The sequence below is a fragment of the Anolis carolinensis genome, chromosome 2 (assembly GCF_035594765.1).
Source record: "Anolis carolinensis isolate JA03-04 chromosome 2, rAnoCar3.1.pri, whole genome shotgun sequence".
Taxonomy (NCBI): Eukaryota; Metazoa; Chordata; class Lepidosauria; order Squamata; family Dactyloidae; genus Anolis; species Anolis carolinensis.
The window spans coordinates 321191159-321210647 of record NC_085842.1 but is presented as its reverse complement, the minus strand read 5'-3'; the positions used below and the strand labels follow the sequence as shown (position 1 = coordinate 321210647).

The following is a 19489-nucleotide window of genomic DNA, read 5'->3' as shown; positions in this document are numbered from 1 at the left end:
TGTGTACAATCATATGTCAGAACCCTGCTACTAGAGCCTGGATGTGGCTCTGAGTTTCAGGGTCACTGACATTGATAAGACACCTGCGTCCCAGGACTCGGAGGAGAAACGGCTGATGGACTTGGCGGGGAATTTGCGCGGGGTTTTACTGAGCGGGAAGAGACTGTTCAAATGAGGGGGAGGGTATATAAAGGAGGGTTGGCCGGAGCCTCCCATTCTTGGCTTTTCTGATGTTCATGTTTCCTACAGTAAAAGTTCCTGGTGATACCACAAAGAGTCTCGTGTGTTCATTCAGGAGCGGCTGTGGTGAGCTGACACTAAGCCAAGAAAACGGACACCATCCCGCTGTAGCGGTGAGGTGTAACATGCAAGTGGAGGATGAAGAGCTCTTGGGCGCCGGAGGAGGAAGGTCGGAAAGGGCCACTCCCGAGACGGACGCTGAGTTCCACCAGCTGGCGGCCCTGGCGTCATCCACCGCTTATGCCCAGCCAAATGGGGTAACCCAGAGGCGCGGAGTGGTGCGGGGAGATAGCACCGGAGGAGAGGAAGGTTCACCTTCCCCAGGCCCGCAAAAGATGGTGTTTCTGGAGGAGAGGATGTCGGCGATGGAGACCACCCTGGCAGTGATGTCGAGGGCGATGGAGCGCCTGGCGGTTTTGGCGGAGCCGGAGCGAGGAAGGGAACTCCGGGCTAGCTCAATGTGGGACGTGAGCATGGGAAGCAGCCAGGGCTTTGCAGACCTCCCAGCACCGAAGGGAAGGGAAATGCGAAAGGAGCCCGGTGCCCGGCCCAAGATCCAAACGAGCCTGACGCGGGTGGAGGAGAGTGACGACGAAGGGGAAAAGCCTCCGATAATCCCGGCTACGCTCCCAACTGAGACCCTGGTGCCCCTGGCGAATGCCGGGCGTGGCACAGGACAAAGGGAAGCAGCAGCGGGGCCCACTGGCCCGCAAGGGGGCTTGCGACGGGCGGAGGATTGGGGATTGCCACCACAGGGACCCCTACCGAGACGAGAGGAACTAAGGATCGAGTTTGGGGGAGAGTCCTCTGAACTGGATTTTTTCCTGACCACGGTGAGGGGCTATATGGAGGACAATGCCCACACTTTTAGAACGGAATCCAGCCGGGTACGGGCCATTGGTGCAGTGTTGAAGAGGGGAGCGGCTAGCTGGTACGTTCAACTACACGCGCGGCGCGACCCATGTCTGGGGTCACTCCGACGCTTTATGGGGGCCCTGGAGACCCGTTTCCGAGATCCACTGGAGCAGATCCGGGCGAGGGAGGAGTTGAAGACCGTCTCCCAGGGGCAGAGGTCGGTATCTGAGTATGCGGAGGAGTTCCAATGCCTCGCTGAAAAGGTGCCGGAATGGTCTGCAGTGACAAAGATAGAACTCTTCAAAGAGGGGCTCAGGCGGGAGATCCTCTCCTGGGCGGTGCATCGTGATGAGCCTGACACACTGCGCGGATGGATTCAGCTGGCGGGGCGCATCGAGACATCGCTGGCCCAGGCGAGGAGGCACCGAGGAGGGCTACAGCAGCGGCCGCAGATGAAAGAGGGGAGCCGGAAGGAGGGATCAACCCCAGCCGGGAGGAGAACGGAGCCGACAGGGAACGTGAGCACCAGCAGGAGGGGCTGCTTCGTGTGCGGCCGTTTGGGCCACAGGGCTGCCGAGTGCTGGCAGAGAAAAGGGGAAGGCGGAGGCCCGCCCAAACCAAGAGCCGTGGCAGGGAAACGCGCCGAGGAAGAACCACCGATGAGGCACCACTCGGGGGGGTTGGTAAGTCAGGACAAAGCCATGATAGTGGTCCCCATTCAGCTGGAAAGTGGCAGCAAACAAGCAACCTGCAAAGCATTTGTGGATTGTGGATGTTCCAGGAACATCATCTCCCCTGAATTAGCCGAGGGATTGGGATGCGAAAGAACGAACCTAGAATCCCCAATAGCTTTTTCGCAGTTGGACGGATCCACAGCATCGGGATCATTAGCTAAGTACAGTGCCGAAGATGTAAAGTGTAAGATAGGGAGTTGGGAAGGAAAGGTGTCATTTGTGATATCACAAATAGCCAGCTATAATGTTATACTAGGCATGCCATGGCTGGGGCAGGCCAACCCGCAAATCAACTGGGAGGATAAGAGCATGATCTTCAGGATGAAGTTGGAAGGAGGGAGCCAGGAAGTGGAAAGGGAGCCGGGGAAAAGGGGGGAGGAAGACTCTATCAGGATAGCAGAACTGGCAGATAAATTACCCCCAGAGTATCGGGATTTTGTGGACGTATTTGATGAGAAGGAAGCAGACAGTTTCCCACCGAAGCGGAGAGTTGAAGTGAAGATAGAGCTAGTCCCAGGAGCAGAGCTTCCTAAGGCAAAAATATACCCAATGTCGGCTAGGGAAAAGGAGGAACTGAGAAAATACATTGATAAAAACCTAGCGAGGGGTTTCATAGAGCCTTCAAATTCCCCTCTAGGGGCGCCTGTGTTGTTCAGGCGCAAAAAGGACCAAACGCTGAGGCTCTGCATTGACTACAGGGGCCTGAATGCAATCAGTTCTGGAAATAAATACCCCCTACCTTTAGTGAAGGACTTGATCGCCCAGTTATCGGAGGGACAGATATTCACTAAATTGGACTTAATTGAAGCGTACCATAAATTGCAGATTAAACCAGAGGACAGGTGGAAGACGGCCTTCTCCTGTGCATTCGGATTATTCAATTATCGTGTGCTCCCTTTCGGTTTGTGCGGCGGAGGCGCCGCGTTCATGCAATTAATCAACGAAGTGTTGCATCCATTGTTGTACAAGGGAGTCTTTGTTTTTTTAGATGACATATTGTTAGTATCTCGGACTAAGGAGCAACACATAGAACTAGTCAGGGAAGTCCTGCAAAAGTTGAGAGAAGCAAAACTGTATGCGAAGCTTGCCAAGTGCGAGTTCAATAAAGACCAGATAGACTTTCTGGGGTATAGGATTTCCTCCCAGGGAGTGGCGATGGACCCTGCGAAGGTAGAAGACGTGAGGGGGTGGGAAGCCCCCAAAACACGGAAGCAGCTGCAATCCTTCCTAGGGTTCGCAAACTTCTATAGAACATTTATCAAGGACTTTGCGCGCCTCACTTTGCCATTAACGGATTTGTTAAAGACTAAAGGTAGGGGAGAAACAGCCAAAGTGAAGGCCCCAGGGGCCAAACTGACCTGGACAATAGAATGCCAGGAAGCTTTCGAAGCCCTTAAAAAGCGTTTTACTGAGGAGCCTGTCCTACAGCACCCTGATATGTCTAAAGCCTTTGTATTACATTGCGATGCGTCAGACCGGGCATATGGGGCAGTTCTGCTACAGAAAGACGAGGGGGGGAACCTGAAGCCATGTGGCTATCTGTCAAAAAAGTTTAGCGATACAGAAAAAAACTGGCCGATTTGGGAGAGAGAAGCCTTAGCGATTCTAAAAGCACTAGAGTGCTGGAGACACTTCCTGGAAGGAAGTGGAACACCGTTTGAGGTGTGGACTGACCATAGAAATTTACAGTATCTAAGATCCCCTCGTAAACTATCAGCGAAGCAAATTAGATGGGCCCAATATTTCAGCCGTTTTGATTTCAGACTCAGATTCTTCCAGGGGAAACATAATATACTCGCTGACGCTCTCTCTCGGATGCCTCAGCACGGGGGAGGAATTCAGGAATCTGAAGGGAGTATTTTTCTTGATAAGCAATGGGGCCTGGCAGTACTAACTCGAGCACAAGCGGCCAAAGAAAACAAACGTACTGCCATTTCCACGGGGGGAGGAGAAATATGGGAGGAAGAGTTGAAGCGAGCGTATGGAATGGACAAATGGTTACAAACAAACAAAGAAAAGGGAGAATTGTGTGGGGATTTGGTGTTTGTAAATAAGAAATTGTATATTCCTGAATGTTTAAGACGAGAAATGTTAAGGAAGTACCATGATAACAAGGGTGCGGGTCATCTAGGCCCCACCAGGACTATTAAACTGTTGGCCAAACAATGCTGGTGGCCCGGAATGAGGAAAGACGCCAGGGGATACGTCACGCAGTGTGAATTATGTGCAGAGGGAAAAACACCACCGGGGAAGCCCCAGGGGCTATTGCAGAAGGTGGTGGAGCCCATGAGGCCATGGGAATGCGTAGCCATGGATTTTGTAGGCGAACTACCCCCCAGCAGAGGCCACAGATACATTTGGACAATATTGGACCTATTCTCAAAACAGGCACACTTTGTGGCTCTGCCAAAACTTCCTTCAGCTGAAAAACTTGCTGATTTGTATGTGAAGCATGTATATCGCCTACATGGGTGTCCCGACAAGATAATTAGTGACCGGGGAGTCCAATTTACTGCAAAATTTTGGGGAAAATTCTTACAGCTGTTAGGAGCAGAAAGGAACCTGAGCTCGGCCTTTCATCCCGCGACCAACGGGGGGGTCGAACGTACCCAACAGACACTGTGCCAATTCTTAAGGATGTACACCAATTATAGACAGGATGATTGGGCGGACCTTCTTCCGTTTGCTGAGATGGCTTTTAACGGGGCCGTACATTCGGCCACAGGTCGTGCCCCATTCGAAATAGTATACGGACAGGAGGTGGCACCTTTCCCCAGGCTACCCGAGTGGAAGGAAGGGGAGGGCCAGACCGACGAGGAATGGCCGGCCAAAATCAAGCAAGGGTGGCAAACCGTGGTAGAGGCATTGCGGGAAACACAAAAGAAGTACAAGCTCTTTGCGGATCGTAGGCGCCGAGAGGGGGACAAATTGGGCGAAGGAGATCTGGTTTGGCTGAGCACAAAAAACCTGAAATTGGGGTTCCCATCCAAGAAATTGGCTCCACGCTATATAGGGCCATTCAGGGTAGCAAAAAGAATAAACGAAGTGACCTATGAGCTGAGGCTACCAAAGGACCTAGGAAAGGTACACCCGGTATTCCATTGCAGCCTGTTAAAAAAGTATAAAGGAACTCTGGACAGCGGAGAACAATAGTTGTGTTTAATCTTTTCCTTCCAGGACGAAGGGGAGGAGGACGCCATGTCAGAACCCTGCTACTAGAGCCTGGATGTGGCTCTGAGTTTCAGGGTCACTGACATTGATAAGACACCTGCGTCCCAGGACTCGGAGGAGAAACGGCTGATGGACTTGGCGGGGAATTTGCGCGGGGTTTTACTGAGCGGGAAGAGACTGTTCAAATGAGGGGGAGGGTATATAAAGGAGGGTTGGCCGGAGCCTCCCATTCTTGGCTTTTCTGATGTTCATGTTTCCTACAGTAAAAGTTCCTGGTGATACCACAAAGAGTCTCGTGTGTTCATTCAGGAGCGGCTGTGGTGAGCTGACAATCATATACAACTTGTTGCACCTCAACACTGGTTCACCTTGCTCTTAACACACACTCCAGCACAGCAGGCTAGGTTTGAACAGTTTATTTATAAAAGATAGCAAAATCCAATATAAAGCAGTAAAGAAAGCAAACTTCCAAATGCAATGGCAGTCCACAAAACCAATGTAATCCAATAGTAAAAGCAACTTGCAGAACATAAATCCAAGTCTCTGATATAGGAAATTAGTTTTGAAAGGAGAGCACCATGAGCTTCAGATTAGAGTCCAAAACACAGTTTCCAGGCATGAACATAAACAAGCATCCTTTTCTATTAGCTAAGACAAGGCAGGAGATGTGCTTCCAAGAATCAATGTTGCTACATCTGAAATCTCTCTCTGTTTCTCCTGTATTTACCCATGTTTACAAGTCAGAAAGGCATTTCTCTGCCCTCGAATTCCCATGCATTTGCCAACTATTCTAAGCAAGCGTCTGGGGCAAACCTTTAATCTTAACCTTGAATCTCTATCTAAGGACGACTCCTCTGAGTCACTGCCCAAAACACCTGGAACATGTTGATGTTCGAACTCCTGGGAAAGGTCACCTTTATCTTTAGTTTCTGTTTCATTGCTGGCCTACGGCCTCACTGACAATTCCTCATTTCCAGCATCAGAGCCTTCGAGATTCCTCTCTTCAGCATTGCTTTGGTCAGCCTGCAAAACCCCAAATCCCCCTTCATCATCAGACTGAACCACAACACAACTCTGTTTTTGCAAACTTCAGTGAAAACAAACATTAATGTATATAATCTATACACATAATAAAAGTGAAAAAATGTATATGTGTGTATGGCTGGAGTGTCCACTTACACAGACAAGCTCCCACTTCCACAATCACTATAGCTCCCACTACCCAGGAGACACCAATGGCCCTCTCTCCAGTGACACTGCAAGTTATAGAGAGCGCTGTGAACATGTCCACTTGCCAATGTCCTCCACAAACACCATCCTGCCCACCACCCGAGGGAAGGCTTTCATATGGGGACAATTTCATCCTAGAATTTATGTGTTTCCTTCACCACGGACATCCCAGTGTTTCTTACTGTCTCCATTGGTGTGGAATTTGCATGACCCCACCCACTGCCTCTCCCATCACCCTTTCCTACTCTTTTCTATGGCACACAGCAAACAGAGGGATTGATCAGCAAGTAAACATACTAGAGAGGTTTTGGGAGAATTCACCATGATTTATAGGAGTTGTAGGTACTGGGATGTGTATTTCACCTGCAATCTGAGCACACTATGAACTCCACCAGTGATGGACCTGGAACTAACTTGGCACCCAGAACCCAACAAAAATACTGGCCATCTTTGGAGGGATTTATAGGAGTTGTAGTTCTCCTACATCCAGGCTGCACTATGAACCCAAACAAGGATGAATCTGGACCAAACTTGGCATGCGTACCCGATATGCCCCAATTTGAATACTGATGGGTTTTGAGGGGAATAGGCCAGGACATTTTGGAGTTGTAGATACTGGGATTTATAGTTCACTTGAAGTACCCTGAACTCCACCAAAGATGGAATTGGACCACACTCAATATACAAAGCCCTCATGACCAGCAAAAAATACTGGAGATCTTTGGGGGAAATTCACCTTGATTTGGGGGAGTTGTAGTTCCCCTACATCCAGAAAGCACTGTGAACCCAAACATCAGTGGATTTGGGCCAAACTTGGCACACATACCTGATATGCTGAAATTTGATTATTGGATGGTTATTGGATGATTATTGGATCCAGACATGGCACAAAATGCACGCCCTCTCAGATCTTTGTAGGGGGAATCCAGATGATGCCCCACAAAATCACAAATGTTTTCACCACAGAAAGGAAAACCTTCTTTGTAGCCATCTCACATTTTCCGGGCTGATTCAGACTTTTTGACACCGAGTACCCAAGCTAGTATTTTATAAATATAAAAATCAAAGTGCATATATAGCTTAGTTGGTTGGCTGGTTTGTACCACAAAGGCTCCCCCATGGCTTGATGAATCTGCAGAAAACTTGGCACACAAGTCCATCATTACACAACTTAAAATAATGAAAGGATTTGAACTTTTACAAAATTCACCCCTTGTGGTTCCAAAGCTGAAAGAAAGAAAAGCAACAAAGCAGATAAGCCAGACATTTTCCAAATATTTCCAAGTATTCTTCCTCTCACTTTTTCCCAACAGAAGTGTTAGGCCATTACCCTGGAGACAAATCCTCTCTCGGTCCTAAAAGCCTTCCGCTTGTCCTAAAGCAGGTCACTCTCTCAGCCTCAAAGAGAGGCCCCCACTGAACAAACCTTGCCAGGAAACCCACTAAAGGGTTGCTAGGAAATAAAAATAATAACCACATTGCAATGACAACATGCGTCATGAAAGTTCCAAAAAATGCAAATCAGTTTAAAATGCTACATTTCCACCTGACAAGGTAATTGTGTAAATTAAATAACAGTGACTATGAATTAAATGTGCATTAGGCACGTCATTCGACCAGAATGGGTTGGAACAGATTTCTTTGCAAACCTGTGGAGAAGCTGTTTACTTAAAATCCCTTCAAATACATTACATTCAAAAGCAGCATTTTCTCTGAGGAAGAAGCCGGCTGTGCTTTTATGGTTTCAACACACATGCGCCAGAACCGAGCATGGGTTTTTACTTCGCACAAGTCTTCCATGTTTTGCACAGAAATAGAGACACCAAAGGTGCAATCAAAGTCTTCCGGGTACATATACAATGCTTTAATAAGTTTGTGAAGTATTAGTCCTGAAATTTTGCAGGACTCTACTATATCCTCATTATTATATTTTATTATGACACAGCAAACAAGATAGATATGCTGGATTTCATATCACAAAATCACAAGTTGAACACTTCTCAAGTGTCTAGGACTGTGTGATGTATTTTCGGATGATGCGCGCAGATCCCAGTAGGGTAGCCTTTTGCATTTGGCAGATCGTAATTTTGTCAATGTCTCTTGTTTCCAAATGCCGGCTGAGATCTTTTGGCACGACGCCCAGTATGCCCATCACCACCGGGACCACCTGTACTGGTTTCTGCCAGAGTCTTTGAAGTTCAATCTTGAGGTCCTGATAGCGGCTGAGTTTTTCCTGTTGTTTTTTGTCAATGCGACTGTCACCTGGGATGGCGACATCAATGATCCAAACCTTTTTCTTTTCCACAACTGTGATGTCTGGTGTGTTGTGTACCAGAACTTTGTCAGTCTGGATTTGGAAGTCCCACAGTATCTTTGCATGTTCATTTTCCAATACCTTTGCAGGTTTGTGATCCCACCAGTTCTTTGCTGCTGGAAGGTGGTACTTGAGGCATAAGTTCCAATGAATCATTTGGGCCACATAGTTGTACCTCTGTTTGTAGTCTGTCTGTGCAATTTTCTTACAGCAGCTGAGGAGATGATCAATGGTTTCGTCGGTTTCCTTGCACAGTCTGTATTTTGGGTCATCAGCTGATTTTTCGATCTTGGCCTGAATTGCCTTTGTCCTGATGTCTTGCTCCTGGGCTGCAAGGATCAGGCCTTCTGTCTCCTTCTTCAGGGTCCCATTCGTGAGCCAGATCCAGGTCTTCTCCTTATCAGCTTTTCCTTCAATTTTGTCAAGGAACTTTCCATGCAATGTTTTGTTGTGCCAGCTGTCAGCTCTAGTTTGTAGTGTGGTTTTTTGTACTGGTTTTTTGTCTGCTGTGCTTTTATTATATTATTATTATTATTATTATTATTATTATTATTATTATTATTATTAATAATAATAATAATAATAATAATAATAATAATAATAATAATAAAGTGTATATTTTGAAATGTCTCTCTACAGTTTTAAATAACTTCTTAATTTCACAGATGAAAGCTGAGGATTAATCTACACTGCAAAGTGATGCAGTTTGACATCACTTTAACTGCTATGGCTCAATGCTATGAAATCCTGGGAGTTGTCATTTTGTGAGCCTTCTCTGCCATAATTGCTCCCTCGGTGCCACTGCCGGCTGGGAGCAGAGGGGGCTGGCTTGTGAACCGCTTATTATCTCTTGTGACAACAACATATTTGCCTGGCCTCCCAGTTGTCCCTTCCTGTCAGGAGACTCCCCCGTAAATGTGGAATTAACTTTCACGGAACATGCCCATGCCTCTTCCAGCTGAATAGCTAAACCTATGGGAGGAGATGGGAGGAGGCCTCCTCAGCAAGGCAGCACGTCCCCAGCTCCCTGCTTAAGAGGATGAGACACCCCAGAGTTAATAAATGAAAGGAGTGGGATTGCATCCCCATAGACTTCATTAGCACTTGGGAGAGGAGGTCTGGCCCTCTCTCCCTTGGGGCTGACTACTGTTGCACCTCAGCATTAGTTCACCTTTCTCTTAACACACACTTCACCACAGCAGGCTAGGTTTAAACAGTTTATTGATAAAAGATTGCAAAGTCTGAATAAAAAGCAGTAAAGAAAGCAAACATCCAAATGCAATGACAGTCACTAAAAAGCAATATTCAAATGCAAAGGCAGTCAGTCAAAAAGGCTATAATCCAGAGGTGAAAGCAATTTACAGAATACAGTCCCAAGTCTCTGATATAGGAAATTAGTCCTGAAAAGCAAGATAACATGAACGTAAAATCCAAAAACACAGGTTCCAGGCATGAACATAAATGAGAATCCTTAGACAAGGCAGGAGATGTGCTTCCAAAAATCAACGTTGTTTCATCTGAAATCTTTCCCTGTCTCTCCCGTATTTACCCATGTTTACAAGCCAAAAAAGCATTTCTCTGTCCTTGAGTCCCCATGCGTTTGCCAGCGATTTTCAGGGAACGTCTGGGACGATGAACCTTTAACCTTAACCTTGCATCTCTATCTAAGGAAGACTCCTCTGAGTCGCTGCTAGAGACTCCTCGAACTTGTTGATGTTCTAAATCCTGTGAAGGTCACCCTTATCATTAGTTTCTGGTTCCTTGCTAGCCTGCAGCCTCTCTGACAATTCCAAGCCAGAGCCTTCAACATTTCCAGCATCAGAGCCTTCAAGATTTCTCTCCTCAATATTGCTTTGGTCAGCCTGCATAAACCCAAATCCTCCTTCATCATCAGACTGAACAACAACGCCTACATGTGCCACCCATGGTGATTCTGCATTGCAGCGGTACACATGGCCAACCTCCAGGCCAATGCAATGGGTTACTGGCTGTCCACACTGCGTGTCCCTGAACTGACCCAGGGGATCCAGAACTGCTTTGACATCAGTATGTGACCCAACCATACCTTGCTGTTATCGCTCTGGGCTTTGGGATAACCACCGGACACAACTTGTTCTCATGCACAGTGCTACTTGTGCTTGCGTATATCACAAACAGAGTGCCAGTTGCAAAGTTATGTGGCACCTCACCTCTTTGCTAAATTTCAGTCTGGCAGAACTCCATGGACATTGCGCATTGAAGCACATATGCCATACACAAGAGTTTTATCAACATGCAGCCAATCGTCAATGTATAATGCCAATCAATGCACAAAGGCAAAACAGGTAGATCCATTTCTTCCACAAACATGTGCTGGATATGGTTGTTCAACATTAAAAACTAAATTCTTAATATACAATGGAAAATGCTGCCTAGGAATCCAGTGGGGTTGCCTTCTCTGGAAGGTTTTAAACAGAGACTGGATGGCCACCTGTCAGGAGGGCTTGGATTGTGTTTTTCCTGCATGACAGACTCCTATTCTAGGAGTCGATGATTCCATAATTCTGTGTCCAGTTTCTTCTGTGAAGGAACCGACAAATGTGTAAGATAGGATAACTAGTGATATAAGGAGAGATGAATAATAAATTAATATTGTTGTTGATGATGATCATAGGTAGTATCAATTGCAGTGAGTCAACAATGGGAAGCGGGAGCCATGGGCCACATCTACCATAGTCTGTCATATCTTGACACCTTTCTCTGGTCCAAGGGTGCATCTACATTGGAATTAATGCAGTTTGACATCACTTTAACTGTCATGACTCAATTATTTGGAATCCTGGAAGCTGTAGTTTTACATGATCTTCAGCCTTTTCTGCATATCAGCCAGATACTCAAGTGAGCAATGATAAACTTAGGAGCCTGTCAGCAAGGAAATGCTCCCAGGTGAGATGTCTTTGACCTTCCAAGACAAGGGTCAGTTGGTGAACTGTTTTTGTCTTCTGGTTTATCAAGAGACTCCCCGCAACAAAATGATTGCAATGGTCAAAGCTAAAGGCAGAGCTTTGTTTTTAGGAAAGCATCAGCGATGGATGGACACTTGCCTAAGGACTTAAATAGTAGCAAACACAATGTTCCAACATTAATCAGGATCCAAAGGCAGCTGATAAAAGCTGACAGTTACAGGAGCTGAAAGGTTAGGGCTGTGGTGACTAATGCCATGACTCATCTATGGACTGGCATCAGCGGAAGGAGGGCCTTGCAAAGGCAAGATGCAATGCCACTCATTTCACTGCAGAGATGGAGAGGCATTGGCACCTCCTGATATGCTGGCCTTCACTCCAGCAAACCCAACAGAAGGCAGTTGAGATGTTCCACTAAGACCTGTGAGGTGTTTAGAAGTGCTTAGCTTAGATAAGAGAAGATGGAGAAGTGCCATGATGCCCATCTTTAAATACTGGATGTCATGTAGAAGATGGAGCCAAGACATGGCCCAATGACTTCAAATCACAAGACAAGAGAGTCCACTGGAATTTTAGGGAGAACTTCTTGATGGCACATCCACTTCAGCCATGGAACAGTTTGCCTTGGAAAGATGGTGGACTCTCCTTCTTATGACAACTTTTAGCAGAAGTTGGGCAAGTGTCTTTCAAGAGCTCTTTTGTTTATCCTGCATGTCAAAATGGAGTTGGACTAGATGGCCTTTGTGGTTCCTTTCTGCTCCGTGATTTGGTTCTTTACTAACTCCTTTTAACCTGGGCCATGCTGGGTGGGAGTTTCTGAGAGAGGTTCCACAGTGTTTGGACAACCAAGGGTTTGATCCTTCTGCCACACAGGACGACCTCAAGATGCCTTCATGCATAGGTGAGATGGAGAGGCTTTTTACAGACACCACGGTATCCGAATGACATCTTGGTGAACCTCTTGACCCTGTGTTTCTGAATTGTTTCTGAAAAACAAAGTGAATTCCATGGTGGATGAGATTAGAAAAGGGAACAAAAATAATACTTTCAGAAGATGTTTGTACCTTCAAGTTGCTTGTCAACATACTACGATGGGCAAAGGTGATTTTTCAGTTCCTTCCTATGAAATATCATATATTTTTGGCAATCTCTTATCCAAGTACTAATCCTGTTTAACTTGCAAGATTAGATGGGATCTGGTGCCTTGTGTGTTTGTGCCTTCTAGTCACCTCTTAACTTACCAGGACTCCATATGATTTACAAATGAATACTTGGAGGTGGGCCCGGGCTGTGGCGCAGGTGGGAGAGCAAGCCAGTGCAATTAACTGCAATGGTTCACTCTGACCAGGAGGTCATGAGTTCGAGGCCCGCTCGGAGCCTATGTTTGTCTTGTCTTTGTTCTATGTTAAAAGGCATTGAATGTTTGCCTATATGTGTAATGTGATCCGCCCTGAGTCCCCTTCGGGGTGAGAAGGGCGAAATACAAATGTTGTAAATAAATAAATAAATTTTGTCAATCCCTTCCTCTGAAATAGTCTGTGGTCTCCCATCCAAGTACTAACCAGGACTGGCCCTGCTTAGCTTCCAAGATCAATCATGTTTTGGTACTTTTAAGATAGTTAGTTGCTTTTAGGTATAACGAATGCAGTTTGACATGGGCTTTTCAGTGTACTATCAGTGTATGCAACCTCCTATTTTCTTAGGTCATTAATACTCAGTGATGGTTTTGCTAGTTCCTTCCTATGAATTGCAAATTGGTCTTAGTTGTCTCCCATCCCAGTACTAACCACTGCTGATTTGTCTGAGTTTCCAAGCTCCAACTGGATCTGATACTTATAGGATAGTTCATTGTTTAGATGTCTTTTTAAGTTACCTCCCAACCTACGGTGATCTACGGTGACTCCCATTAGTTGTAGAGGGTTTTTAAAGGCAAGTGGTGATTTTGCCAGTTCTTTCCTTTGAAAGATAACCTCGTATTCATGGCGTTCTCCCATCCAAGCACTAACCAGGCTGTTTCTAAGATCAGGCAAGATACGGTGCCTTTAGGGTTTCCATGTCCTTAAACACCAACGGAGTGCCAGACGAACCTGATACACAAGCGGGAACACGCCGAAGGGGAAAGAGAGACCGCAAGCTGTTGCATTTCATCAAAATGAGGTTATTTTACCTGGGAGGCTTCCCTTTGAGAACAGCGTGTGCTGCAGCACTTGAAAGACGACAGAGTTTCTGGTGCAAAACACTTGCCTGCGGCTCGGCCGGTGATAGCAAACGGCCCGCCCGGCGCCAGGAACATCTCTGCAACGGACTCCTGCCGTGGGGCCCCCGGATGCAAATTCCACTCCTTTTGCACCCCGAGAACCTAGCCTCGGGTTCCACAAATCAGAACTGAATTCATTACAACAGACTCCGTATTATAATGAATGCGTTTCAAGATGTACAAATCAAAGTGGGGAATATGATTTTTATATTCTTTGTTCCTGAAAAGTCAGCCGTTGCCGTTTTGCAGTACCAAAAAAAAAGGAACAAGTTGTGTTACTTTTGCATGACTTTGCTATTACAGTAGAGTCTCATTTATCCAACACTCGCTTATCCAACGTTCTGGATTATCCAACGCATTTTTGTAGTCAATACTTTCAATACATCGTGATATTTGAAGTTGACGGATTTGCATTGGTGGTTGTTTGATATTATTACTGTTATATAAACCTTTGTTTTAACTTCTGTTTTATCATCTTCTTGTGTTTTAAACTGTGTATATTGTTTAATGTATTTGTGCTGTTACTTTTGTAATGTTGTGAGCCGCCCCGAGTCCCCACGGGGAGATGGTGGCGGGGTATAAATAAAGTTTTATTATTATTATTATTATTATTATTATTATTATTTTGGTGCTAAATTTGTAAATACAGTAATTACTACATAGCATTACTGCGTATTGAACTACTTTTTCTGTCAAATTTGTTGTATAACATGATGTTTTGGTGCTTAGTTTGTAAAATCATAACCTAATTTGATGTTTAATAGGCTTTTCCTTAATCTCTCCTTATTATCCAACATATTCGCTTATCCAACGTTCTTCCGGCCCGTTTACGTTGGATAAGCGAGACTCTACTGTACTTTTTATTACTATTTGCATGGGGAAAAACCCTGAAAAATTCATAAGGAAAGGAGCCCCATATCAAGTCGATGGTGAAACTGTTATTTACAGTATTTATATTTACAGTACAGTAGAGTCTCACTTATCCAACATAAACGGGCCGGTGGAATGTTGGATAAGCGAATATGTTGGATAATAAGGAGAGATTAAAAAAAACCTATTAAACATCAAAATAGGTTATGATTTTACAAATTAAGCACCAAAACATCATGTTATACAACAAATTTGACAGAAAAAGTAGTTCATTACACATTAATGATATGTAGTAATTACTGTATTTATGAACTTAGCACCAAAATATCATGATATATTGAAAACATTGACTACAAAAATGTGTTGGATAATCCAGAACGTTGGATAAGTGAGTGTTGGATAAGTGAGACTCTACTGTATTTATATTCCGCCCTCCTCACCCTGAAGGGGACTCAGGGCGGATCACATTATACACATATAGGGCAAACATTCAATGCCCATATACACATAGAACCGAGACAGAGACAGACGCAGAGGCAATTTAACCTTCTCCTGAGGGGATGTTTGATTCTGGCCACAGGGGGGAGCAGCTGCTTCATCATCCACTGTGGCGGCACTTCCTCATTCCAACATCATAAATTAGTTAAATTTGCCTCCCCACTTTTATAAGTGGTACCTTATTTCCTACTTGATAGATGCAACTATCTTTCGGGTTGCTAGGTCAGCAACGAGCAGGGGCTATTTTTTATTTTTTTAATTGACAGGTGCTCACCCCGCCACGAACTCATGACCTCATGGTCAGAGTGATTTATTGAAGCAGGCTTCTCACCAGCCTGCGCCACAGCCCGGCCTTTATTTTTACTTATTTTACTAATTTTTGTCTGAACTTTTGTCTGAAGGGCTCTCCAAGGTGCAATCTAATGGCTAGATTTCAGTCCCTTGGACAGATCCGTTAAAGTTCAGACTAAAACACAGAGCAGATCCACTGTCACCCACCCCATCTGTTGCAACTGGGAATAAAACTGGAGAAAATCATGGCAGTAAAAATACGGTTTTTAAAGTAACTTTTGGAAGTTCAAGTTGAGTCTCTCTTATCTGAAATGCTTGGGACCAGAGGAGTTTTATATTTCAGATTTATTCCAGTTTGGGAATATTTGCATGTACATAATGAGATATCTTGGAGGTGGATCCAAACCTAAGCACGAAATTCACTGGTGTTTCAAATACGCCTCATATGAATATGCATAGGATAATTTATGCACAATGCTTTGAATAATTTTGTGCATGAGATAAGGTTTGTTTATACTGAACTGTTATGAAGCAAAGGTATCACTCTCTCAATCACCCATGTGAACAGTTGTGGATTTTGGAACATTTATAATACAATAATACACTTGAAGCCACATTGGAGATGTAACAGAACCAGTCAGAGCAATGTGTTGTCAAAGGCTTTCATGGCTGGAATCACAGGGTTGTTGTGTGTTTTCCGGACTGTATGGCCATGTTCCAGAAGCATTCTCTCCTGACGTTTCACCCACATCTATGGCAGGCATCCTCAGAGGTTGTGAGGATGCCTGCTATAGATGTGGGTAAAACGTCAGGAGAGAATGCTTCTGGAACATGGCCATACAGCCCGGAAAACAGACAACAACCCTAGTCAGAGCAAGATTACTGAAACAGTGCCACGACTAACACCAAATGATTGATTCCCCAAAAGTTACTTGGAGATCAGTTCTCCCAGACACCAATTCAAATTACTTTGCATAAAGGATCATGGCAAGGTTTCCAAGAGCAGCCCTGCAATATGTTTATGCTTCTTATGCCCATTTTGCAGGTGAAAAAACAGGCTGAAAACAACTTTTTCCAAAAAGTCTATATCTGAGCCCAAACTGGAAGCAACTTATTAATGCTGCCATTCGGGTTGCATCTGCACTGTATTATTATTATTATTTTAGAAAATCCAGCTGTGTTTGAAATTCCTCGGAATAAACCGCATGGTGTTGTATATTAAGAGAGAAAAGAAGCATTCTTAGTTTCTTCTCTTGCTCCTTAAATATTTCACTTTTTTCAAGATTTAATTTTTGATGTCGCTACAGGGAAATTTTCATTTCAAACTGTTGAAAACCATGGCAGAAATCCTATAATTAGTCCCGAATCGAGCAAAGCCGATAAATCAATAGAATTAACCTATGCGTTGACTTACCGATTAAGAGTTGATGGGATTGATCTGCTTTGATCACAATGAATTTTAGCTCACATTTCCCCTGAGAACTCCAAACTTCAAAGGCTTGTGACGAATACATCTTATGCTGGGACTTAAACACTTAGAGTGTATCACTATCTACACAGTAGAATTGATGCTGTTTGACACCACTTTAACTGCCATGGCTCTATGCCAATGATGGGCAACCTTTTGCATTTGGTGTGTCAAAATTCACCAAAAAACCTAGCATGACTTGGGTGGTGTGTCACTTTGAGAAAAAAACCATAATTTTGCAATATGTATAGTTTAAATAACAAAAATATATAATTGTAATATATAACTGTATTCAATAAATCAAAAACTATTTACTACCATTATTTCCATGTACAACAATCTATGGTACCTCTTGCAGTTTCCACGCTGATTTCTCTCTATTCTAGTTTCAATGTAGTCATGAATAATGAATAATATAAAAATAATATAATAGTAATAATGTGATAATATACTACAATAGTAATAGAATATATATATATATATATATATATATATATATATATATATATATATGTGTGTGTGTGTGTGTGTGTGTGTGTGTGTGTGTGTGTGTGTGTGTGTGTGCAATGTGCATAATTCCCATGGAGTAAACAACAAAACCACTGCACCAAATCACACCAAATTTGGCCACAAAAGACATAGTGATCCAATCAATCTGCATGTGGCAGCATGGCAGCAAAAATGGCTAGGCGTGTCAGTGCTGACATGCGTGTCATAGGTTGGCCATCACTGCCTATGCGATAAAGTCCTGGGATTTTGCAGTTTGGTGAGGCACCTGCTCTATCCTGCTTTGGAAATAAAGGTTCAAGACCTTCCAAAACTACAACTTCCAGTCTTCCAAAGCATGGAGCCGTGGCCATTCAAGGGGTCTCCAACTGCATCCATTCCCAGTATCCTAGGCTATATATAGTTAGTTTCCTTCTACCTGCCGAGTCCACCCTCCCTCCGCTTTCCAGATGCTTCCCAGATCTGCTCCCACGAAGGAAAGCCTTGCCTGGGCTCGGCTTTTCCTCCTCCTTCATGGGAATCGTATATTCTTTCCTCTTCTGGCCGGCGTCAAAGGCACCACGCTGGAATTTTCTGCAATATTTCCTCCTTAACTGATTCCTTCCAATGGATTGTCCCACTGAGGGCTTGCCTACATTAAAACTTTAGTATGGTTCAGTGGTGGGCTGGAGCTGATGCGAGGAACAGCTGGCCTCCGTTGCCTCCGCTGAAAACATCTGGTCGCTGGGGCAGGCTTGGGTTGCGCTTGGAGCCCTTTTCCCATTCACTGCAGTGTGCCTCCTGGTTGTTTTGGATTTACGTGAGGTTTTCTTGGCCAGATCTGCTTTGGCCAAGCGGGGATTCGAACCCTTCTCTGCGGGGTAAGGGTCCAATTTTGACCCTGTTTGCCTCCCACTCCCCTTTTACTGTTCACCCTCAACTTCACAGAATGTGTTGTTGTTGCTTGCAATCAGATCAGCCTTGACTGACAATGACCCTCCTTCATCCCCCGTCCTGCTCAGGTCCACCAAACTCAGCCATCGCTTTCTTGATTAATTGAATCAATTAACCAATAATGCTATTTTTCTGCTGTTTGCCATTTGTCCCAGCATTAGTGTCATTCTCAGTAAGGCATGATAGTGGTGTTGGTTTAGTCAAAGTGGCTTCTTCTTGAGAGAATTTGGGCTTGTTTTGCTCTCCTCCATTTTTCAATCCAGATACAGGATGGGTGACACCTGGTTCCACAACAGTCCATGTGAGAAAGATCTTGGAGTCTTTGTGGACATCAAGTTGAGCATGAGCCGGCAGTGTGATGCAGCAGCTCAAAAAGCCAATGGGATTCTGGACTGCATCCAAAGGATTATAGTGTCTGGATGAAGGGAAGTCATGGTGCCATTCTGTTCTGCTTTGGTCAGAACTCACCTGGAATATTGTGTCCAATTCTGGGCACCACAAGTCAAGAGGGATAATGACTCAAAGCTGGAAGTTGTCCAGAGGAAGAAGGCAACTAAAATGATCAAAACCCCAGAGACCATGAATCCCTATGAGAAGCATCTTAAAGAGCTGGGTCTGTTTAGCCTCAGAAGACAAGGTTGAGAGGAGACATGAGGGCTATGTATAAATATTGGAAAGAATGCCGTAAAGAAGAGGGAGCAGGTTTGTTTTCTGCTGCCCTAGAGACTAGGACTCAATGGGTTCAAATTACAGGAAAGGAGATTCCAACTGAACATTAGGAAGAACTTCCTGGCTGAAAGAGCTGTTCAGCAATGGAACTCTCTGCCTTGAAGTCTGCTGGAAGCTCCTTCCTTGGAGGCTTTTAAACAGAAGCTGGATGGCTATCTGTCAGGGGTGCTTTGATTGTGCTTTTCCTGCATAGCAGGGGGTTGGACTAGATGGCCCATGTAGTCTATTCCAACTCTGTTGTTCTATAAGTCTATGAATCCATCCCTTCTCCATTTTCTTCTTGTCCTCCACCTCCTTTTTGTCTCACCCTCCTGTTGTGGACTACTCTTCTGCTTCTGAGGAGGAGGTAGAATAGGAGACTGAAGAGGTAGCACTTGGGGATTTGGGGCCAAGTGTTAAGGAAGGAGAAGGTGAGGAAGACATACTACAAGTCCCTACATTTTTAGAAAA

The 19489-nt window shown here is 44.8% G+C and overlaps 2 protein-coding genes across 7 annotated transcripts in view; both read left to right on the top strand.

Annotated features, from left to right (window-relative positions):
* The window catches only part of cntfr (ciliary neurotrophic factor receptor), a 645331-nt gene that overhangs the window by 400095 nt on the left and 225747 nt on the right, over positions 1-19489 (top strand). The gene's annotated exons all lie outside the window — the stretch shown is intronic.
* LOC134296803 (uncharacterized) lies at positions 8-5288 on the top strand. The gene is made up of 2 exons (XM_062972624.1): positions 8-1778; positions 5007-5288. The coding sequence occupies exons 1-2, from the start codon at positions 231-233 to the stop codon at positions 5046-5048; spliced, it is 1590 nt and encodes a 529-aa protein (XP_062828694.1). The 5' UTR covers positions 8-230; the 3' UTR covers positions 5049-5288.